Source organism: Pleurodeles waltl, chromosome 7, assembly GCF_031143425.1.
Source record: "Pleurodeles waltl isolate 20211129_DDA chromosome 7, aPleWal1.hap1.20221129, whole genome shotgun sequence".
NCBI classification, from domain to species: domain Eukaryota; kingdom Metazoa; phylum Chordata; class Amphibia; order Caudata; family Salamandridae; genus Pleurodeles; species Pleurodeles waltl.
The window spans coordinates 531379639-531404483 of record NC_090446.1 but is presented as its reverse complement, the minus strand read 5'-3'; the positions used below and the strand labels follow the sequence as shown (position 1 = coordinate 531404483).

General features: G+C 46.3%; 1 protein-coding gene across 3 annotated transcripts in view; it reads left to right on the top strand.

The window, feature by feature from the left end:
* Positions 1-24845, top strand: part of MFAP4 (microfibril associated protein 4) — a 467131-nt gene that overhangs the window by 357972 nt on the left and 84314 nt on the right. For all 3 annotated transcript variants that reach the window (XR_011205540.1, XM_069244249.1, XM_069244250.1), the window contains exon 3: positions 22491-22639. Coding sequence is in view for 2 of the 3 variants with exons in the window: in XM_069244249.1 (XP_069100350.1) it covers positions 22491-22639 (149 nt within the window). In the remaining variant the exon portion in view is untranslated. The remainder of the gene's footprint in view (positions 1-22490; positions 22640-24845) is intronic.

The following is a 24845-nucleotide window of genomic DNA, read 5'->3' as shown; positions in this document are numbered from 1 at the left end:
TTGTAGTGTCCATTACAAATTGTTTATTTTCATTTACATACTCTATATAATCTCTTTTGGTCCTTATTAGTTTTCAAATCTTTTTGTATTTAATCAAATTGTGTTACACCGCTTACACATTTATTTCCTGATTATTTATGAGAAGAGCATGTGTACTGAGGTGCTTACGTCTCATTTTTTTCCTGTTACACATTATCTAATTGAACTTTATGTAGAGTATTCCAAACTTACTTGTGTGGTCTAGACAAGAATGTTAGGAAATGAATGTAGCAGCAGTTAGTGGACAGTTGTGAGGTGTTACAATTGTCATGTTAGGGTTGTAATAAACCAATTTCATCAGTATCATATGTGTTATTCAATCAAAGGGGTGTAGGCATGAATCACTTTCTATTCCCCTGTTCCTGTCACTAGATGGAATCACACTCTTTCCAAAAACCAAAAACATATTAATAACAAGCATTTGCAATGCAATGGGTCTCACGTTTAGTCAAGATAAAGCTATTATGGTTGTAGACTCCTAACTGGACTTTTCTTGCCACATAAACTGTAAAGTAAAACAGTTTCATATAAGTGTGCCGACGGCTGCCACTAGCGCAAAGCAAACGCACAAAAGGAAACATAAGTTCACTCGCAGTGAAACGTATCAGTAAAAGTGCAATTATCCATGTATCCGGCAAAAGTGCAATTATCCATATAACAGAGTCGACGTCATGCGAAGCGCTCAACTACTGCCCAGAAAGATTGCACTGCCTATGAACTAAAGAGAAAAAGTAGTCCAGAAACCATATGGAAAACATGGAGCCTCATATGTTTTCAGTAGTTGGGCAGTGCACTCGAGGCAGGCTAAACACCAGAAAAGGCATGACTTATCCATGCCTTTCACTAAGGAAATCAAGCGAATTGTAAAAGGCAAGCCGACAAACCAACCAAACTGATGGACTGGACATGGGTGTGGTTACAAGCCCGTAGAGAGATAACAACAGGGACGGAGCGCTTTGCGCTTGACCCTAATAAAAGAAGGATTTAGAATTAACAGACATTGATAAGCAGAACCTGGAGGCGATAAAATAATAGAGCCCCAGGACTGAAAGTTAAACACCTCCGCCGTGCCTATTGGAAAAAGCTTATGGATATAAAGAAAGATAAGGGAAAAAAGCAGCTGATTTGGATGCATGATGCAGCCCACCATAAAGATTCTAGTAACTTCTGCTCAATCGTTAATTTTTACGTAAATGCAAGTCACCTGTTCCAAATATCGCACCAGCTGCTTGGATCAAGTACATTTCAAAGTTATACTATGATCAGCAGGATTCCAATAGATGAGATCTCCCTAAATCTGATTGCTAATTGATTGTGAATTAAATGCAGATGTCTTCTCGCCGTAAGATGTAGAGGAGGCCATTAAATCTACTCACAATAATGTGACTCCGTGGCCTAGCTATATTCTGGCCTCCTTTTTTTAAATTAATGTTTGATCAATGGACGACAATTTTAAGCCCTGTTTACAATGCTGTAATAATGATATCATCCCAGATACCTGGAGAGGCTCGCTATTGACGCCCATACATAAAAAAGGTCAACTAGGTCGCCTCAGAACTTTTGCCTCATTACATTGTTGGATGTCAGTGGCAAAGTATATGCAAAGTCGCTTGTAAAAGAACTGGACAAGTGGGCCACGGAAAAAATATTCCTTTTTTGCAAACTGTATCTGTAAAAGGCTGTAGCATTGAGCACCATCTATTTGCGCTCTCATCCTTTGTGAAGAGCACTCTGGCCAGTGAAGAAAACTTGCTATATGCAGCTTTTATTGACTTTACCACCGCCTTTGACAATGTCAACAAGGGTAAGCTCTGGGCAAAACTCAATGAATGGGGTATTCCGCAACCCCTATCATTGGCTATCAATGGTCTATATTTAAATATGTGAGTAAAGATAAGACTGACGTCCAAATGGGTTACGTCAGGGAAACGTTTTACGAACAAAGGGCTGAAGCATGGTTGGCTCCCTTTCTTTTCAACTTATACCTTGTAGACTTGTGCAAGCATCTCTCCCAAAAAGAGCTTACCCCCCTAAATTAGGAGAAGTGAAGGTCAGCACTCTAAAGTTTGCTGACGATACAATTCTGTTGGATATACCTGGAGTTGGCCTCCAAAGGCAATTACCTTTGGAGGCCAAAGCCTTCTTTTGGAAGAAAGAAGAAAAAAATGGTCACTGGATAATTGGTAACAAATTCATCGAGAAGGTGCCTTGCAACAAATATCTAGGAGTTTGGTTTGGAGAGAGCGGGCGTGCAATACTACACAAGACATCAATCAGAAATGCGCCTACCTTTCTATGCACAACATTTTGCCATCCCCTTAAGAATGTTCAATGTTCTGGCACAAGCCAACTGTGTAAAGTGATAGAAGTGTAAATGAATTCCAACAATTTTGTATGGCATGATTGTATTGAAAGACGGAGTGATTGGCTTGAAATAATGCATTGTAAGTGCCATCCACATGCATACAGACTACATCCTGACTCCTCCCAAACACAACTAATACTAGAGTTGAACATGACCAGCTGTAAAAAGCTAATTCAAGACAGATTTCTTTCTTATTGTTATAAGGTAAAAATAGCAGACCCGAACACTTTAATGTTTTACCTTTCGTTAACAATAAAGTAATGCTCGAGCTGGTTACTTTAGTTGGAAAGTGCTGTAACTCAATTAGAAGCCAGGGACCGGTGGGTGAAGGAGCTTCCTGACAAACTGTTTTCCAAAACAGTAAACAAACAGGCTAAACAACTGGCAATGAAACGGGATGTTGAAGATCTAAGCAAACAATTGCATATTAATGTGTTCCTCTTGTTATATGATCCTCAGAGGGTTCCACACTATCTTAAGCAGCACTTTAACAGTAGGCCAGGGCAAGGCTCAGATCGTTCTTGCTGGCTGTCTGGCGCAAAGTCAGAGTCACTGAGTCATGTCATCCACTTCTGCATCTGCCCTAATCTTGTTATACCCCGAAAATATTGGCTCGGACCACTGTTTATCCATCAAAACTTGTCAGACAGCAGTGGAGACCTGCCTCAAGGGCGAGTCCGCCCAGCTGACATCCTGCTTCTTTACAATTTTTAATTAGAATCTTCATGCCGTGTGGCACAGGATGACATTTTGAATGTTCATTAAGTATGTAATTGTAAAGATTGTAAAGTTTCCCTTTTTGTTGTGCTGTGATATTCAGATGATATAACGAATTCTAGTATCGAGTTTTAACAATATTCTTTTTTTTTTTTACTAATCAATTATTTTATTTATAGCTTCTTCATGGCCTATGCCATCAATATATGACTACTGTAATCCCTTTTGGTTCTCATTTCACCTCAAAAGAGAACAATCGTGTAAGTGTAACAATCCGAAGTGCTCTATTCACGGCACAGAAACCGGAAGTAATGCAAGGTATTACTCCGATGTGGTACCTCCCCGGCCGTTACTGACTGCAGAGGTATAATAATTGGACTCGTCCTCTACTCTGATCCGGTGCTCAGTCGGTCCCAAATTTGAACATTCACAATTCCCCCTTCAATTTTCGCATCTATTTTATAAAAGAATCTTACAGAGCAGGGGGCTCTGGTTGACGCCACTTCTTACATATTGCTCTCCATGCCAGGATTCACAGAAAAAAATGATTTAGTTTGGCTCCGTGCCATTTTATCTACCTCTCCATCCTTTCATAGTAAACCAAACAAGATCGTAGTGGGGTTCACCGCCAGGTACCCCTGAAAGGTTGGATATTGTTTTACCCATTTTTAGCCAGATTCCTTCCAGAGCAGAGCAGCTGCCAAACAGATTGAAGTTGTTTGCACCCTGAACCCCGCATCTCCTACATCTGGCATTATCAGACTTTCTGAGTTTAGCCAGCTTCAGGGGGGGCCAGAAGACCCTGTGGAGAATAGAAAAGTGGTTTCTCTGTAAAGCGGCAGACTTCACCACTGAATAAAGAAAGTTCATTGATGCTTGATCTTACACCTGGCATCTTTTGAAATGGTTTCACCTGACTTTTTGCTTTCTGACCTCCTGTTTTGATTGTGTGCTGAACTTTATTTTTGCTGGCTTAAGGACTCTGTGCACTTTTTCACTGCTGACAAGTGCTAAAGCGCATATGTTCTGTGTCTAAAACATGGTAACATTGGCTTCTCCATAAGTGGCATATTTGATTTACTAATATATCCCCAGTAAAGTGCACTAGGTGTGCCCAAGGTCTGTAAATCAAATGCTACTAGTGGGCCCACAGCAATGATTGTGCCACCCACTATCATAGCCTTTCAAACATGTCTCAGGCCTCCCACTGCCAAGCTTGTGGGCACAATTTAAACTGCCATTTCAACCTGCTAAGTGTACCCGCTTGGCAGGCCCATACTTTCCTTTTTAGGTCGAGCGTTAGCGTTCGGCCTGCTGTATACTAAAGTATACAATAGAGTGAGTTCCAGCGTTTTGATTTGTTAGTTGCAGTGTCCTTCAAAAATCCTTACTTGCTAGTGGTCAGTTCTGCCTCTTTGTCCTGCCTTTTTTCACTTTGGGAGCAGCACAAAGTACTGTGTAATTGCGCTATGTCCTGTTTATCTCTTCTGTAAGGGACTTTTTTGGGGGGCATTTGCCTGTTTCACCTCAACAGTGTGGGTGCTTGTTCAGTCCCTCCTCCCCACCAGCTCCCTCTGTAAACATAAACCAACAGCAGAGGGGGGCTTTTCCAGAGCCAGCTCACCCTCACTCTCTTCCTTTTGTTATTTTCAGTCTGTGTGGCAATAAAAGTCCAGTCAGTAATTTACAATGCTATGAGCTCTAACTCGAGCAAACACAAGACTATTGCATTCCAAATACTCGTTCCTCACTGCCACCACCCCTCACTTTGGCATCTTAGTTCTTCCCTCTTATCATCTATTCTTCGTCACTGGCGCCCCATTCTCCCATCAAGTTTTTCTGCTCACTTTTACTCAACTATCCTCGTTATTGTCTGTATTTACTCCCTATCGTCCATTTTCTGATGGCGGTTACAGTTTCGTCCTGCTGAAAGTCTCTCTTGACTTTAACCCATTGCACCTTTCGCCTCGTTGTTGTAACTGCTTGCTACTAAGACCCATTCTGTCTGCTTTGCACCTTTTCTGCGGACTGCTCACCACCTCCTCTCGTGGGAGCCCCTCCTTCTTTTATCCCCAGCCCATGGGTAACCCTAAGCCATACTACCCCTCACCGTAGCTGCTGCTCTGTAACCTTTCTCTTCAAATAGATTCCCCTTCCCCTTGGCTTTCCGTGTTTCCCGGATCCCTGTCACCAGCTCACACAGACTAGACTTCACTTGCAGCATGGGTCGTGTGGCCCTCATGTTTTGAACAGTAATGCACACATCAACAGGTCTGAGTGAGCTACCCACGTATGGGATTGGGAAGACCGGAAGCTCCGCATCCATGTGGTGTAGCCCACCTCCTGGTGTGATCACTACCTATGTTGCCACCCTTTCCTTGCACATGTCCTGCCGCCCAGCTGAGCCTTCGTTTCATCCCGTAATATCTGTATATATACCGCAGAGGGAAGTCTCAAGGACAGAGTGATGGAAAAAGGGGACGTTATTGCATATTGTAATTGCTTTCATATAGCGCTTCATGGCCCTGGTGAGGTGCTGTGTTTTCCTCCTAGGAACTTTGTCCCGTAATCTGGTGCCTTTATTCTACTACAAACAAAACTGTATGGATTGATAAATAATGTAAACGTGCTACATTGGTGGTCAAATTTGGAGACGAAACAACGAAGCAGTGAGGGTACAGAAGGATCGTGCAGTTATGAGAGGTGTTCCGTTAAGAAATTATGTTCCCTCCATATGAAAAGCGTTTCTACTACAATGACCAACTCCAGCCATAGCTTCAAAATTACACCTAGCTCTTGTTTTGATTTCTTAGATGATGTGGTGAACTTGGAGTGTCACATTTAAAACAAAAATGTGACCTATAAGCCTGCCGAACATTTGAGGGGTGCCATAGTTTGGGTCATACACCTCGTCACAGGTTTATGCTCTGTTGTGCTTCACACGATAGCAAGGCACAGCCGCGTCCTCGTGATTGTCTCCTGGCTCCTCCCATTTCGGGTGCTCCACCCCAGTCTGCATTCCATAAAACACAGCTTAAAAGCCTTGGAGGGAGGGGAAAGCGACTTGCCTTATATTTTTGTGACGAGGACCCTGGGGGAAAGGGATGGGATGATCTGGTTTTGGAAATATGATGATTCAGGGCTGGTTTGTGCATGCAGCACACAGCGCAAGAACAGCCTTCAACCAAAAAAAAAAAAAAAAAAAGACAGATTGCCTGCCCCAGGGGTTGGGGGATGGAGGCAGCCTCTGATTCCACTGCAAAGAAAGTGATAGCAATCTAATAGCACCATTTGTTGTCTCCTTGTGCCTACGGAAGCCCAACTGTCCTGCACGTGCGATGCCCTTGTTAATATATGTATATCACTGCGAAGGAGATGACAATCCCCTCTCACACATGGGTAGGCCCCTAACTTCGCCTGTTTACCCCCAGTGTTTGAATACTCCTGCACACGAGTGCTTGCGTATATTTAAAGCTTTGTATACAGAAATATTGTATAAAGTGAACATTTGGTACATAACCAATGTCACGCAGTGATTAGTGGTTGCAGGTGGGATACAGATGGTTGTGGGCGAGTCAAGTTAAACGGAGGAACGAGATAAACTGTTACTGGATATTTGCAAGGATTACATCAGTGCCGATCAAGGAGCGCTGGATCCATATCACATTTTCAAGATATCCACAGAAGATAATTGTACAATAAGCAAATCCAAATGCGACTCACTTACATAGTGGTTGTCATGAAAATCTGCACTTAATCAGGCTCTCCTGATCCTAAGTATGTGATTACATGACCATGTTTCTTACAAATGTTATTTTTATAGTGGTGCCCTCTAGGCGCAGTTCTGAGCATTAAAGTCAAGATACAACAATATTCGATGCACTCAGAAACTCGCCCCATAATGCTTTGCAGGATATTCTTTTTACAAAACATTTTTGCCCATAACTCACCACATGACACAGACAGTGAAAAGAGCGACGGGTGCAACTGCACCCGTCGCACGGCGCAACACCGCCGGCTCCATTTGGAACCAGGTTTCCGCCCGCCGGCCCAGCGGTGATCTCATAATGACCGCGGCGGGAGTGTGGCCGCATTGGCGGCTGCCCGGCGGTCAGATCTTGGCAGGCGGCTAAGGTCATAATGAGGGCCTCTGTGCCATAGCCTGTCTCTGAAATCACGTCTGGGTTTAGGTGACAGCTACAGTTATGCATTTTCTCCAGACAGCTGCAAACAGGAAGGGCTGGGTGTGAAAGGAGATACATATGCATTCATCTGCATACTGATTGTCGCCCTGGGCAGGGAGAGGGAGAAGCAATTAACACATCTGAATAGACTGTCCTGCCCTCACACAAAGGGCTGATACCCCCAACTGGTAGTCTGGAGCCAGGACTGGGTTGGAAGGGAACCTTGTGTACTTCAGAGAATTATTTTGAAGCTACCCCTATATCAAAGACCATTTTGGGTATAAGTACGGGGCCTCTGACACCATATACTCTGAGCACTTCTGGACTAAGTACATTCTACCAGGAAGAAGGACTGCTGTGCTTCCAAGACTGACTGACACTTTGCTGTTTCATTTGCTGTGTTGTCCTTCTGCCTGCTGCCTTTTGCCTGGGAGTGAGAGGACTGGACTTAACTCTCTACATCCTGCAACCTAAAGTTTCTCCAAGGGCCTGAGTGAGCTTGCTTCCTGTTTCTGAAGTCTCAGTGATATCAACGAGTTCACCTGCATCTTGCTACCAGCACCTGGGCTCCTCTGCTGTGAGCCCTGGTCTGCCAAGTAGTGTTAAATTCAGTCCTGAGCCCTTGGAGGTGAGTGTGGTGCTGCAACAGAAGAACCGACACAAAGACAATGGCGAGTCACTTGAAACCAATGCATCCCACTGCAGAAATGCTGCTTTGCTACTGCCTGTACCAAAGCTGCAGACAACGCTCGCCGACTGCACGACGCAATGACCCCGCCTTACAATGCAGCCTCGGCTTGGCTGATGCAGCACTGACGCATCAGAACTGGCACTCATCGCTACTGGACATCAATGCATCAATGAAATTGCCCAGTCAGGAAACGACGCATCACCTGCAAGTGCAACACATCCCCTCTTTTGGATCAACGCATTGTCGCTGAGTATTGCTGCAACAAAGGTCTACGTGACTCCTCTACCTGGCCCGCGCTCCACTGCGGTGGGACTGAACTTGTGGATTTGCCACTGGTCCAGCACGACCAGAATGCTTAGAGGCATATCTAGGCGGGCGGTGAGGCTGTTTCCCACGCCCCTATTATGAGGCTGCACACCGCCAGGATTTCCGAGGCAGTCACACCACCATGAAAAGCCTAGTGGAAATGAATCACTGAAAAGGGAACACTCATCTTCAGGAACACAGGCACATCTGCAGGGGTTATAGCATGCGAATTGCAAGTCTTCCCAATGCTCCTGTTGGCCATTGAACTCCAGGATCAGCAACAAAGACACCAACCATAAGTACACCTGCCTAGCATACACTGGAGGTAAGGACATTAGTACAGACACACAACACGCGCACGGCATGGCAAGCCATGCCCACAAACACAAACACACGCAAACACCCATACCAACACACACACACTCACACATGCCAAATCACATATTTACGACACATACATGTGGAAGGAAAGCCAGGACACAGTTGTTACCATCAACACCAATGGTGCAGTAGTGCATATATATTTAAAAAGTGAAAACTATATGAAGAACTATGTACAAAGAGACCCAAGCACCAGTCCAAAATATCTATAGTGCCCCTAGCACACTGGGCACAGAATAAGCCCCCAACGTGACTCCTGACTGCAAACTACAGGCCTCCACTATGCAGGGGCATCAATGGGGCATGCAGACACCTCAGGGGTGAGGGGGGAGCGGGTGGTGGGGGTTTGGCCTTTTGTGTGGATTTGGAGTGGGAGTCCTTAGGCTTGGATGGGGGGTCTGGGCTTTGACTTGGATTTTGGGGGAGAGGGCCTGGGTTTGGGCTTGGGAGGGGTGACTGTGAACTTGGTGGGGGTGGAAGTCTTAGTTGGGGAAAGGGCATGGCGGTGACCAGAGGAGGACTGGTAAGTGGAAGGCAGGGGTGTGGAGAGGGTAACAGGGTGCTTGTGGGGGCAGGAACTTGTTCACTGGTAGGAAACAGGGAAAATTCACAGAGGAAACTTTTCTTGGGGCACTGGGATGGTCATGGCAGAAAGCTATGGGAGTGGAGGGAGAGGTTGAGAGGTGTGTACATGGAGATGATTTGGGTGCAGGTGCATGCTAGGATGCCATGTGTGTGTTGTGTGACTGTTGGGTGGTTGACTGTGGAGGGAGATGCAGGGAAATGGCAGGGGGGATGTGTGAGTGAATGTTTGTGGTGCTGTCTGCAGGGTGGGTGGGTGTGCTGCATGAGGGGGTGTTGATTGTCGTGCTGAGTGCGCTTGTGCTGTATGGGGTGCATGTATGCCGGTCTGATATTGTGTTGACGGTGGCAGTGAGGGCACTTGTGGTAGGATCTGGTACTGATGGGGTGGTGACTGCAGGTGTGAGTGGTGTAGTGCCTGTGAGGGGGGAGGTGGTGGGGGAGTCAGTGTAGGGAGTGGATGTTGTCATGTCTGCATCTGAATGTTGTGTGTGTGCATGGCGGTGGTGGCGTTTGTGGTGCTTATGTTTGTCCTTGCGTACCGTGTCTGTTGATGTGGATGCATGTGGGTCAGTAAATATGCCTTGGATGGGTAAGGGGAGAGGGATGTGGGATTGGGAACAGGCAACACTGGCTGCCGTCAATGAGGAGGCCAGATCCTGAAACAATCTCTGCAGGCCAGCCAGGGCACCGTGAATGTCATCCAGGAACACATTGGTCTGCTGCATCTGCGATGCCAGTCCCTAGATGGCATTCACAGTGGTTGACTGTCCCACAGAGATGGACCTCAGGAGGTCAATAGCCTCCTCATTGAGGGCAGCAGGGCTGACTGGGTTGGGGGCAGAGGTGCCTGCGGCAAAGGAGATGCCACCCTCCTGGATGAGTGGTCACAGGCAACTGGGTGGGGAGCTACAGGGAGGGTGGTGCTGGAAAGGGGGTGCAGCCAAGGATTAGGATGTTACTGGGGTGGTCCCGGTTGGATTTCCCACCACCAGAGAGCCGCCATCGAAGGAGGAATCTGAAGATGGTGTGGTCGATCTTGTCCCCCCCTTGGCACTCCCCTCTCCCTCCATCCCACTGGTCCCCTCTGCTCCGCTGGAATCAGCCTTCTCGGTCCTGGGGGCTGCAGTTTTTCCACTCATTGTTGCCCCTTCTCCTTCACCAGATGATGCTGATGCACAGAACGACAGAGGAGGAGAGGGAGGGAGGGAGGGATGGTGGGAGAGAGGGACAGGGTGAAATGGGTCCCTGCCAGCACAACAGTCACACAGAGTAACAGTATCATTATCTTACCATGCCCTCACCTATGCATGCTACAAAAGTGGGACACTATGGGGGAAACTACAGCTATGCTGATGTGAATTGCTGATGGTAGTACAATTGCACTCATGTACTTGATGTGAGTCATACCAGTCACACTTACCCAGTACTTGGCAACTTCACATGGCCATTTAGAGAAACAATTTGTGTACTCCTGAATCAACTGAATCCTGCATGGGTAGGTAGCATGCCTACTAAGCCATTAACAAATTGCACAGTGACAGCTTGGCCCACTCTGCTTCACTACACTTACAGTACATGGCAGCAGACTGAGGACTCACTTATTTCATCTAGCAAAGTGGTAAACAAATATAGATGACAATGCCCTGACACTCAGGTGTACTGATGACGTTGGCGGGAGCTGGGTTCCCAAACTTGGTTGAGAGAGAGTGACCACACAAATTACACCTTGGAAGTAATTGCCCTCATAAGTCACATTCTGCATGGTATGGGCACACATCTGTGATACCAATCCTGCCAGGGTAGCTGATAACCATAGTGGACAGGCATCTGCCTAGTACCTACGCTACAGCTACCTACTAGTACTCAACCCAAACCCACCTAAGCAACACATTAACGAGATGAGAGTGTGTACTTACCCCCTTGTGGCTGCTGTGCTGTCCTCAGGCACCCATCCACCTCAGGGTAGGCTACCACTAAAATGCGGGCCATGAGGGGGGTCAGGGTCCGACGGACAACCCTCCATCATTGGGAGGACGCCCTCAGCTGGGCCTCTGCGGTCTTCCGGGCCCAGCATCTCAGGTCCTCCCACCTCTTTCTGCAGTGGGTGCTCTCCCAGGCATGGACTCCCAGGGTCCGCACTTGCTTGGCAATAGCATGCCAAATCCCCTTCTTCTGATGGGCACTGACTGCATGGGTGACACCGACAGAAGGACAAAGTCGTGTAGAATGGCATCACAGGGACAGCAGTGGACAGCACACATCTCACACATCTCATGCCCACACTCACATGTCTTCATGCCACTTACGCTCAGACTCCTGACCCATTTCCATGCATCAACTCTGGCTGCCTCGCCCCAAAGCCTTCCATCCCCATACACATTGCTATCAGACAGGACGGTGACATTAGACTCACCTACTGCTCTTATGCCCCATACAACTGTCCATACAGGGGTAGTACCCCGTCCACAAGCTTCTTGAGTTCTTCCTGTGAGACGGCTGGGGCCTTAACTCCTACAGGACGTGGCATCTTGGCTACCAGAGTCAGAACACAGCAGCACACACAGTGGAGATCTTGTGTGCAGGAGTGTCAGGAGTCAAGTGAGCATTGCCACATGAAATGGCGGTCACGGCCGCCGCAGACCTCACCGCCGGTGTCGATCACCATTGGCTCTAGTCTCCCATAGGCAACCATGTTATCCAATGCGGAGTTGCACAGCAGTTGCAACTGACGGCAGTATGAGGTCACTTCCTTCAGTTCTGTGCATGCAGGACAGGCGGCTGCCATTTTACATGTATTTAGTGAATAGTGGCCGAATGTTTGGTGCATCATAGGTGAAATTTGGTGACTATTGCACAGCTTTACTGTGTCCACACAGTCAATGCAGCTTCTTGTGACTTCTCCTTCTCCTATTCCCAGATACAGTGCAATGTTGAGAATGAGACATGCTCCTGTGTACCAGCCCCTAGTCGACCTTGCCATCCTGGAAGAGCGACATGTCATTCAGACGTATCGTCTGAACAGCCACACCATCATGGAGCTGGTGACCCAGTTGGAGCCTGATCTGTTGCCTGCCATACATCCTCCCAATGTCATCCCCCCCCATAGTGCAGGTGTTGTCAGTCCTACACTTTCTTGCTACAGGGTTGTTCCAGATGACACTGGGCTTGGCAGCAGGGATGTCACAACCGATGTTCAGTAATGTTTTGAGGGATGTACTGTGTGCCCTGGTAAGACATCAGTCCTTTTACATCAGGTTCTCCCACTGTGCTGATTTAGCCACTGTCAAAGCTGCTTTCTATGATTTGGCACAAGTCCCTCATGTGATCGGGGACATAGATGGCACACACATTGCCTTGGTGCCACCCAGGAGAAAAAACTTTCATTGTATCAATGTGCAGGTGGTGTGTCTGGCTGACAAATGTACCTCCAAAGTGACGGCCAAGTTCCTTGGTTCTGTTCATGACTCCTTCATTCTGTATAACGGCAATCTCCCACAGATGATGGCACCAGTACAGAGGGACTGGGCCTGGCTCATCGGTATGTATCCATTCGTATGTATGCCCCAATATATTCAACTCCCTTCAGACCCTGCCCTATCTCCCTCCCGGTCTTGACATGGGTCCTGCCTCTGTGCACACAGGTGACTCTGGCTATCCCAACCTTCCCTGGCTATTGACAACTGTGAGACATCTGACTACAGATGCTGAAAACCGTTTCAGTGAGGCCCAGTGTAGGACAAGGCGTGTGATCGAGAGAACCATTGGGCTACTAAAGGCCAGATTTTGGTGTCTACACATCTCCGGAGGTGCCCTACTCTACAAACCATAAAAAATGTGCCAGATCATTGTTACCTGCTGCATGCTACACAATCTGGCCCTCATACGTCATATCCCATTGCTGGATGCAGAGGAGTGGCAGCTGGACCAGTGGCTGATGAAGGGGACATAGGGAGTGATGACGAGGAAGATGATGAGAATGCAGCTGACTTGAGAGCAGAGTTGATATGACAATACTTCCTCTGAGCTACAGGTATGTGTCAGATGTATGGTATGTGACCTGTACTCTTGGCTGCCTTGTGACATAGATTTTCCTGGTGTCTGTTAGCCCTGGTGGTATTGGGTGTAGCTCTGCCAATGGGTGGGTTTGGGGGGTCACATTTGCCAATCAGTGGAGTTGTCACTCTACACATTTCAGTGCAGTTCTCACCTTGCTTTTGAGTTGGTTCACTTGTGACATGTTTGTGCATTTCCATTGTTCCCTGAACTGCCATATCAACTGCAATATGTGTGCTAAACATTGGGGTGTCAACAGTATTGCTACCTATCCTAAGAGTTCACATTGGGAGGCAGTGCAACATTATTGTTTCTGACTGTGGAACATGCCTTAAGTTTAGCTTTGTCTGTCAATGGAAGGACCATTGTGGATTTGTATCTTGGGAAAGCGGGTCTGACATGGGCATATGGTTAGAGCTAACACTTGACATCTCAATCCTAGGGACTTTGTAATTATAGTGCATGTGTGGTGTGTGGGCATACTTGACTCCTATAGTTATTGTTGTCACTGTCTTGTTCTACTTGCAGGGCATTTGTGTGGTGCACTCTGGTTCCTACATCACCTGTTGGCTCCCTTGACTCATGTCTCCAGCCTCTGCCTGTTCCACTATCATCCTTGCTGCATATTGCTCCCCATTCTGTCACTCTCACAAACTTTTGCAGGACAATGGATTGACAGTTGAACATGCAATGCCACACTAAATGGAACTTCTTACATTAAAACACGTAGACAGTAGCTGTGCTCAATAGTGATTATTTGTGACTGAGATGTGCAAGGGGTGATGAGTGGGGTCATGTTGGTTGAAATCATCAGTGTAGTTAGCCCAGCTGTGGGTATTCTGGGTCCAGTATAGGGGGCCATGGGAGAACGGAGAGATGACAGTGGACAGTCAACAGGATGTCGCAGTGGCACACAAGGGAGAATGTTCAGGAGAGGGTCACTTCCTGGCGGTGGTGTTGGTCTTGGCATCAGTTCCTGCAGAATGTCTGGTTGGACTGTAGCCCTCAGGTGCTGTGGTCTACGGGTCTTCTGGCAGGGCCTCCATTCCACTAGCTGCCACTAAAGTGGAGGGCTCTGTTGGGATGTGGCTAGTGGAAGGGGCCTGCTGGTGGGTGGAGGACTCATGCAGGATGCTGGTCAGTTCCTTCAGCACCCCTGCAATGGAGGCCATGGTGGCATTGAGTGCCTGCCAGTGCTGCATGGCTTCCTGATGGTGTTCCCTCTGCAGCCTCAGGTTCTCCTGCATAGTCGCAAGGATGTGGCCCATCATGTCCTGTGTTTGGTGGTATTCACCCAGGACTTGGGAGAGGGCCACCTGGTCAATCTGTTGTTGTGGCTGCCCTGTCCTTTGGACCATATGTCCCCTCCCACTACCCATGGCCCATTGTGCCTGTGCCCATGGCACAGTGTGTCCACTCCTAGTAGAACCAGGACCTTCACTGTTGTGGGTGTGTGCCCTTGACTCTGGCCCCTGCACTGTGGGACCCACTTCTGATTGACCAGTCCCTGGAGCACCGGTTTGGGGATGAGAGGCTGGCTGCGGTGTAGTTGCAACATGGAAGGGGGAGTCAGTTGTGTCCAGGGTGGGGCTTCTGGGTGTGGACTGACCAGACATCCCAGGTGGGCCAGGCAAGTTGTCACTGTCCAGATATCCACTAGAGCCTTCATCCTGGGGAGGGCTGTCTGACCCTATTATCCACTGGCATTTGGCAGTGGCAGAGGAACCTGTGAATGGAAAGGGAGAGAGTTACATTTTGGAGATGTACTTGTTGGCCACATTATGTGATGCATGGTGTATCCTGACTTGCTTCCCAGTGATGGCAATGACAACTGCAGTACTGCAGACATTGTTTGGGGGATGCGGATCGTGCCATTGTTTCCATGTGCCATTGAGGGTTGAGGATAGTGGATAGCATTGCTGTCATTGCCATGTGTTGGTATGCATTCGAGGCAACCAGTTGATGTGGCATGTGGTATGGTTTTCCATGCAGGTGTTCCACTGTGAAGTGGGACTGTGATCCTCTGATATATAGGGAGTGATGCATTGTGGGCGTTGTGGTGCTTGGCATTGTACTTGGTATCTGTGCATTAGGGGGTGACTGTGTGGGAATGGTGGCAATGGGGTGGTGTGTCATGCAGGGGAAGGTTGTGGGGTGCTTTGGGGAGTGCAGAAGTGTGGAATGGGGAGTGATGGGTGGTGGGGACGCATGCTGGGCAGGAGTTACCTGAGGGATGTTGTTGACTTACCAGAGTTGAGCCCTCAAATGATTCCAGTCAGGCCCTCAAGATGCATGATGTCTAAGACCTTCTCCTCCAAGCATGTTAATTCAAGGGGTGAAGGTGGGGGCCCACCGCCAGTCTTGTTCAGGGCAATCTGGTGCCTGGATGGCATGGAATGCACCTTCGCCCTGAGATCATTCCACGTCTTCCTGATGTCCTCCCTTGTTGCATGGATATGTGCCACTGAGTTGACCATGTCAACGATCCTCTGCCATAACTCAGTTTTCCCTGCCAATGATGTTTGCTGGACCTGGGCTCCGAACAGGTGTGGCTCTTCCCTGACAATATCATCTACCATGACCCTCAACTCATTGCCAGTGAAACGTGGGTGCTTTTGATGTGCCATGTTGTGTGGGGGGTTTTAGTGTGTGTAGGGTACAGTGTGGGGTGGTTGGTGGGGTGGGGGTGTTTGGATGTGGGTGCAAGTGGGTTGTGGTGTTGGTGTGTATGTCTGATGTGTGCCTAGTGCAATATGTGCAGTTGTGTGGTGTGTTGTGTGTGCAGTGTAAAAGTGCCTGTCGTATATGGGATCTGTGTGAATGGGTCATCACTATGGGCCTCATTACTACCTCAGCGGTCTTATTAAAAGACTGCTGAGGCTGCGGGAGCCAGAATACCGCCATTGCCGGCGGTATTCCTGGCTCCCTATTATGACTTTTCCGCTGGGCCAGCTAACGGTAACAGTGTTACCCTCCGCTGGCCCAGCAGAAAAGTTACATCAACATTGCTGCCGGCTTGCAATAGAGCCGACGGCAATGCTGCTGTGCAGCGGGTGCAGTAGCACCCGTCACGCATTTCACTGCCCGAAATTCGGGCAGTGAAATGCGCGACGGGGCTATGCCTGGGGGCCCTGCACTGCCCATGCCAAGTGCATGGGCAGTGCAGGGGCCCCCAGGGGCACCCCAAGTCCCCCTTACTGCCAGCCTTTCCATGGCGGTGTTTACTGCCAAGGACAGGCTGGCGGTCGGGGACTCATAATCCCCGCTGCCCTGGAGATTATGACCGCCAGGCGGAAGCCTGGTGGTATGTTGGAGGGGCCGGCGGTATGGCCGTGGCTATTGCGCCACGGTCATAATAGCTGGCAGAACACCGCCAGCCTGTTGGCGGTGTTACCGCCAACTTACCGCCGGCCGCCAGGGTCGTAATGACCCCCTATGTGTGCTGTTCGTAGGAAGCGCAAGGGATTGTGGGTGTGTGTGTGGGGTGTTTTATAGTGCCGTGAGCAGGTGTGTGCAGTTTGTGTATATGTCTCAGGTGTGGGGTATTCAACCCATCCAATGTGGTGTTGCCCACTATTGGTGGTACCTTTTTGAACTGCAGTGGTGCGCACCACCAATCATGTTTCACCGTGCATGGACCACTGGGCAGAAAACTGACAAGTAAAAGGGCGGACGGAATGGTGTTGGCACGGTGAGGCTGGTGGTCGGACAGTCATTCTTTCGCCACGGTCGACCTGGCGTTGTGGAATTTGTGGCTGTATTTGGGCGGTTTTCACTTTGTGACTCGTAATAAGGCGGTCACTGTACTGCCAGCACTGACGTTATGGTGACGGCATTATGCATGGTGGTCTTGCCCTGAAACCACCCAAGTTGTAATGAGGGCCTGTGTGTCTTAACCTTAATAAATGAAATGTAATCATTGAAAAAAGTAAGAAATTACTCTCATATTAATGAAGTGTGATTTCATTAGTAACAAAAACTATTTATGTGATGTGCACACTAATGTTTTCAGTTAAGGTTGAGAAATGCATGTCTTAGTCATACTTAGGTTTATATATCCTCAATGGTATTGCATTTATTATAACTATAACATTAACTTTTATTTGACAATATTTCACTGATATTTGTATGAATGTTGAAATTAAAATATGTGCCATATAACATGAAATGTTATGTAAAGGTGCATTAAGAGTTTAATATTTTAAGTTGACATAAATAGGCCTGTCTTTCTTATAATGTGAGAAACTGATTTCCATTCCTGCTAACGTGTCATTTCAATGCAGGTGCATTCACACGAAATTTAGTTTGGAAATAGATGTATTATTGTTATATTAATGTTGAGTCTGTGAAAAAGACCTTGATGAAAGAACTTAGAGAAACCAAATGTGAGATGACTGTCCCTATTCATACGTTTTGCAAATGATGCCTAGAGGACCAAGGAACGCAGCGTTCTCGGGACTGCTGTGGAAAAGGGAGCGAATGTTGCAAGTTTAGATTGTGAGATTGAAGAATGCAATGGAGCTCCTGATGGTGGGAAGAGCATTTTACCTAACCTAATTGTGTGGCATTAAGTAGCGTTCTCACAGATTGATATTAGGCACTATCCCTTTGGATTTCGAGATGTTCAGATCTTTCCCCATTTGCCCCTATGATTTGCTAAGTGTGGCTTAGACCAAAACTTAACTTTGTCCTCAAAGAGTTATAGTGGCTATCTTATAGATGCTGGCCCAGACAAACAGAAACTCATGGATACTGGGAGAATGGGTGGCCAGAAGGGGACTTATGCCCTCTGCTGGAACGTCAATGGTTTGCAAGATGTTAAGAAACAGCAGATGATATTATAATATTTGAGAGTCTAGAGAACATATTATAATGCTTTAAGAAACCCACCCTTTGAAGCATGAATACACAGATCTTATGCAGAGACATAGATGGGTGGAGAAAGTAATAGCAACTGACCGGCAGCATTGTATGAAGGAAGTATCCCTGATAATTAGGATGAATTCTGGGGTGGAACTAGTATAGTATAAGTCAGATGAAGGTGGAAGGTGGTTAGTTGCATACGTCAAGGTTAGACAAAAGTTATTTGCTCTGGAAGCTACGACGGCCCTAATGTTGACGACATCAACCTGTTAACCCAGCTTTTTTCTTTACTCATGGAATGATTATCAATAATTTCTGCAATATAAACTTGAGTTACTAATTGCTAAAAATTCACACTGAAGGGCTACATTTTAGACACATTTTCCAAATTCAATTAAAAGAAAGAGAATAATTGTACACATCTGCAAAAAGCTGTGTGCTCATTCCAAATCATTTTTTGTTTTAGCCCCACATTTTTGGTTTCACCATTGGTAGATTTCCTTAGCACAAAAAGGAAACTATGACCTTTTCTAAGAAAAGGAAAACTGCCAGATGCCTCTCACTTCTCTCCACTGACTGATGCATGTTTACAATATATGGTTATTTATTGAACGCTGTTTGTCCACACACAATGTTAAAAAGCATGATTGTAAATGTTATAATCCAGTGATGGTGAACCTTAAATACTAATGATTTTAGCATTCATAAACCCTCTGATTCGGTACATCAGAGGGTTTGTAAATGCTAAAACCCTTTTTTAAATGTACAGAGCTAATTTATTGATTTGGAAAAAAAAGGTTTTCTGAATCATTAAATGAGTTTAGGAAACCATTAAGAATCAATATTTGAAAGTGGGTATTAAGGGCGTCCTGTCCAAATACCAATTCCTTCTGGTATTTAGTAATGTTTTGCAACCACATTCAGGTTGCAAAACATGAATAATTTACCACCACAAATCTCAAATTGGAGGCAGTTCCAAGGGACCTCTTTCCCCTAGTGAAGTTACAAAAAAACCTTTTTTTAGGAGTAGTCAGTGGTCCATGGGACCACCCATAATAGTAAAACATGTTTGTAAAACATTTGATGTAAATAAATTCTTTTTTCCATTTAGGAAAATGAGCTGCATTTTAGTTTGCTTTATTAAAAAGCTATCACAGACATGATGGTCAGCTGACCCCAGCAGGCCACCAGGCATGTGATTCTAGCCAAACGTAATGGGTGGAACCAGTATGAATGTTGAATGATCATTTTTGAAAATTTCACTGGTGAAATCAAAAGTGTGTGCCCCAATTTGGCAACATCGGCTTACAGGCCATATTGAAGAGGTCTGAAGAGAAAATCCAATCCTATGGAGGATGGTAGACTTAAATCAATTCTGTGATGATATTAAGATGAAACATGGATATTTAGTTCAGAAACTGGAGTAAAATGAAAGTATGAGCCCATTTACAAAATATTGGAGTTTGTCTTGATTTTTCAGTTTTTCATGTATTGAAAAATGGTAGTTACCCTAAAAGGTCATTGTTATTTGAAGCTAGCCAGACACAGCCTAACTAGGTTGTAGATGGGCACACAGCAACTTCCCTTTCAAAAATCATGGCAGTGCAAAGCCTTCAGAGCCTTTCAGTGAGCTGGCTTCTTCAACGACTCATAACCCACATTGGAAAATATTAATTGTGCGGCTTAATACTCAAAATCTTCTAGACAACTTCCATGCACATCCATGTGAACTTACCAGCACATATAAAGGCAGCAACCAGGCAAAGGAAGTGAAGGTGCAAATTATTCAAAGCTGAAGAGCTTCGTCATCGAGACCAATCCTCCATGAACCACGAAGGACCCTCAAAATAATTCTCACACTAAGAAGGTACCATGAGTGATCCAGTGTTCATGCTACCAGAATGGAAACTACCTTATCAAAAATGTCAAACACCGAACGAGGTAAAACACGTGCAATCAAGGAAGAGAAGGTCTCCGTATGTGAGGGAAGGATACATCTAAACCATCATTTAACCGTAGGCCTTGTAACCTGCTTTCCAAGAGGAACTGTGGAAAGCGCCCGTGTAAAAGTTAGCAGAAACACTTTAAAAAAATAACAATTGAGTTATCATAAAACAATGGTACATGTCTTGCTGTTCGTGAGCCATAACTTATTCTCTCCCTCAGCCCTGTCTGGGAATGTCAGCTCCTCAGAAAGCATCCCCTTATTTGAGTATACTTTGGCAGGCCTTTACTGCAGAGTTTCCTCAACACTTTTCTCACAGGAGCAAAGCTTCCTGTAATAGCCTCAGTTTTAACTGACCCAGTTCTAATACCATGAACAGTCCAACCAAATGTGTGTTACTAAAAACACTGTTCTGTTTAGATGCTAGATTATTTAGACAATCATTTTTGTTTTTATTTTTGGTAAGTCTTTTTGAAAGAGTGCCCTCAGTATTAAAAAAACGGAGCCCCCCTGTGGCTGAAAACCCCTGCTCAAGTTCCTAACTGGGCTTCACAAACGGCCCAAAGTCTTCCAAAAACACCTGGTAAGAAAGGAAATCCTGACTTAAGAAGCAAACTTTCAGCTTTAAACTCATGCTGCATACGAGGCCCTGCGTTTAAGATTTCAGATGCTAGGTCACAACGAATAGTAGATTCAGGGGTATTATTTCTTAAATTCACGGCTGGATACTAAACTTCATACATAATCAATTCAGCAGCACCCGTCTGATGCTAACGGATCTTTTTGCTGTATTGCCTTTCCAAAGTTCTGCTCCCTAAAAGGCACTGGGAAACCCTTGGGGAGGAGCTTGAGCTGTTGCCAGGTGCATGACTGGATTTTAATGCTGGATAAATTATGTCCGGTACTCCTATGCCCTTGCTTTACATGTGGAGCCGAGCGTCATGTGCCAGTTAGGAGCATTCTAAGGCCCATATTTATACTTTTTGACGCTAAACTGCGCTAACGCAGTTTAGCGTCAAAAAATTTAGCGCCGTCTAACGCCATTCTGAAGCCCCATGCGGGCGCCGTATTTATGGAATGGCGTTAGCCGGCGCTAGCAGACCGGCGCTGCCTGGTGTGCGTGGAAAAAAACCACGTAGACCAGGCAGCGCCGGCGTAGGGGGAAAATGGCGTTAGGGCGTCTTAAAATGGGGCAAGTCAGGTGGAGGCAAAAAAATCGCCTCAACCCGATTTGCGCCATTATTTTCGACGCCCAGACGCCATTTAAATGACTCCTGTCTTAGTAAAGACAGGAGTCATGCCCCCTTGCCCAATGGCCATGCCCAGGGGACTTATGTCCCCTGGGAATGGTCATTGGGCATAGTGGCATGTAGGGGGGCACAAATCAGGCCCCCCTATGCCACCAAAAAAAATTAAAAAATATAAAAAATTATACTTACCTGAACTTACCTGAATGTCCCTGGGGTGGGTCCCTCCATCCTTGGGTGTCCTCCTGGGGTGGGCAGGGGTGGCAGGGGGGTCCCTGGGGGCAGGGGAGGGCACCTGTGGGCTCATTTTGAGCCCACAGGCCCCTTAACGCCTACCCTGACCCAGGCGTTAAATAGTGGCGCAAATGCGGGGTTTTTTGACCTGCCAACTCCCGGGCGTGATTTTTGCCCGGGAGTATAAATACGACGCATTTGCGTCGCCGTCATTTTTTTAGACGGGAACGCCTTCCTTGCATCTCATTAACGCAAGGAAGGCGTTCACGCAAAAAAATGACGCTATTTGCCCATACTTTGGCGCTAGACGCGTCTAACGCCAAAGTATAAATATGGCGTTCGTTTTGCGCCGAATTTGCGTCGAAAAAAACAACGCTAATTCGGCGCAAACGGAGTATAAATACGGGCCTAAGTCACTTGGATGGCGGTTGATATTATGAAACAATTGACGTCGTGAGGATGGCCCAACTCAATTACTTTCCCATTGCCTGAAACGTCGACTCATTTTTTGTTACATTTTCACATATAATTGTATAATGCTGTTTTGCAATGCCAACTTCTAACTTATAGTTTTATGACTTTTACCTTTTTATTTTGTGAATAAATGTATGAATAACAATACAGTTGTCACTTTATTTTTGCTCCATTTTACATCACCGTTTGCTTGCCTACACTTGCAAGGCACACGTTCTGTCTGAATTTTGTCAGGAGAGTAATGCAACTGTCAGAAGTCAGCCGGAAGCTCCTGATGGCTTACCCATTAGTGTAACTGTGTTAGAGCTACAACCAACCTTTCCTGTCATCCTTTCGGCCTGTAATGTAACCCTTACAGTTTTTGTGAACTTCTGACGCTTATCAATCAGTCTGTCTTGCTTTTCAGTGGTAGAGCGCGAGGGCTTCCCCCTGGATTGTGATGACATCAGCGACCAAGGTGACGACGTAGATGGTGTTTACCTGATCTATCCCGCTGGACCTGGAACACCTGTTCCAGTCTATTGTGACATGAGCACTGACGGAGGGAAGTGGACGGTGAGTACTGCTGAAAATCGATGCCCATTAAGATGTTGTGTTTCTTGAAATTTGCCCCACATGTTTAGCGTTTATGAATGTCCATCAATGGCAACATAAAATCAGAAATATTTTCAACGTAAAACACGCCATTCTGTGGTTCTTTTTACATTGATAATGAGTATACTTATACACACTTTACAAATTGTCTCATTCATCGATAACAGGTGTCATCAGCTTTTACACAACCAAATGGTTCTCATTTTAGTGACCTCAAAGCAATGAGAGTCTGTGTGGACCCACAAGGAATAGTAGTTTTTCCCTTCAGGTTACACACAATTTGCTGCAATTGTGCACTAGACAAGTGAACTGTTGTACTGGTAGATGTATGTGTGCTTTCTGTCCCTTTCCTGGCTTCTCACTTGTAAGACAGGGAGCCACGTTTATGCAATAGTTGCATAGAACATCAGCAAGCAGGGAAAATACCATGCACTTGAAAATGTCACCTTTTGGGAAAGTGGCTGGAGAAATGAAAAGGCAGACACAAACACTCCACCCAGCTATTGGCCCCACCAGCAGCATCCAAAATGATTTTGAATCTATTTGCCTTCCAGTGGTTGGCCAGGGCATGCCCACACCAGCTTCCTTATTGCGATGTTCCTTTGTGGTTCACAGGCAACATACCAGGCCTTGTGCCAATCTAACACTATGATTGGGAGCACAGGGCCTTATTGCAGGCTTATTGTGTCATGGGTCCTAGGCTCACAATAGATGAAGAAGAACTACACAGACGCTTGTTCTGAGCAGAATTAGAGTGAGGGCATGTGTGCCCAGCTGCTATTCATTGGTAATGTAACGACTGATAATTCCTGTGCTGGATGGCTGTGGGGAGATGTAATGGACAGCCCTCTGGGAGGTGGGCTTCTGTGGCGTGGCCTCCACTCTCAATCACGCTGTCAGTGTGGCAAAGGTGCTACCACTGGGTTTGACGTACTGAAGGTCAGTGCTGTGTGGTGGAGATGCATATAGTAATTTTATGCCCATCTTTCCAACAGAGTGCTGTGAATCAGTGGAAACTATGAATGTTCAGTGAGCCGAGGATGGACCTACAGTCCACCAGCACACATGCTCAGTTTTCTACTTTTAACTCTCAAGGTCTGGAACTAAGTGACAGATAACGCCGTACACCCCAAAACACTGATAACAACAGACAAATTAGTGTTTAATTTCTAAAAAATAATGCCCCTGTAACATGAGAGGGATTGAGCCAAAGGGAGCCAGCATTCAAGTGAATATCTCCCCACCAGAACCACACTCATCTACAATACAAAGCCCTATAGCTGATCAGTAGCCAGGCCACATCACCTGGAAAGCTAACAACAGGGACCTAAAACAAACCAGACCTTGTGCCTGTGAGCCCACACACACAGGACAAAGCAGAAAGAGAACATAACATCTCCAAATAAAACACTAATGCACACACTATACCTGGAGACCATAGGCAGAGATACACCACAGTCACACAACCCAGCTGCAGGCCAAAGCCCAGGCCAACAACAACAATGCCAACCGGATGGATAGGCAAAGAGACGCTTCCAAAAGAAAGGCAGCAGCAACAGTGCCCGCCAACGGCTCCCTACAAACTCCAAAGCTCAGGAGGAAGTCCAGCGGTACAACAATTGTCACAAGAAGAATCAACCACCAGCAGGGAGGTGCTACAACAAATCCACACCTTTCCAGGTTCCAGAAGCTTGTGAGGGTAGGACCAGGTCAGAAGTGCAGATAAAATACTAAAGGGACAAAGAGGTGCTGGCAGGAGATCCAGTCTCTAGGTGATCACCCACATGGAGAATGTGACCATGTGAAGTCTACAATGAAACTACAGTGAATCTACACAGTCACAGTTTTTCGTCCATAAACAATAAGAACTTTTTCACTGGTGTCAGCCAAAAAACATGGTATTCAACTCATTATCTTAATCATAATACAGTGAATGGTCTGAATGTTAGTATACAAAAAAGTGATGGAGGGAATGCCTGAATTAATCTCAGACTCTAGTAAATAGTGCTGCATCCACCTCAGTTGGAACCCAGCTATATGCAAATCAGTCTTGACCCTGCTCCACTTGGAACAGTCCAGCCCATACTGTAATGCCAGATCTACCCTGAACAAGAACACAAAGAACCAAAACCCAGTTCCACCATAGTTATGGAATCTTTAGTCAGCT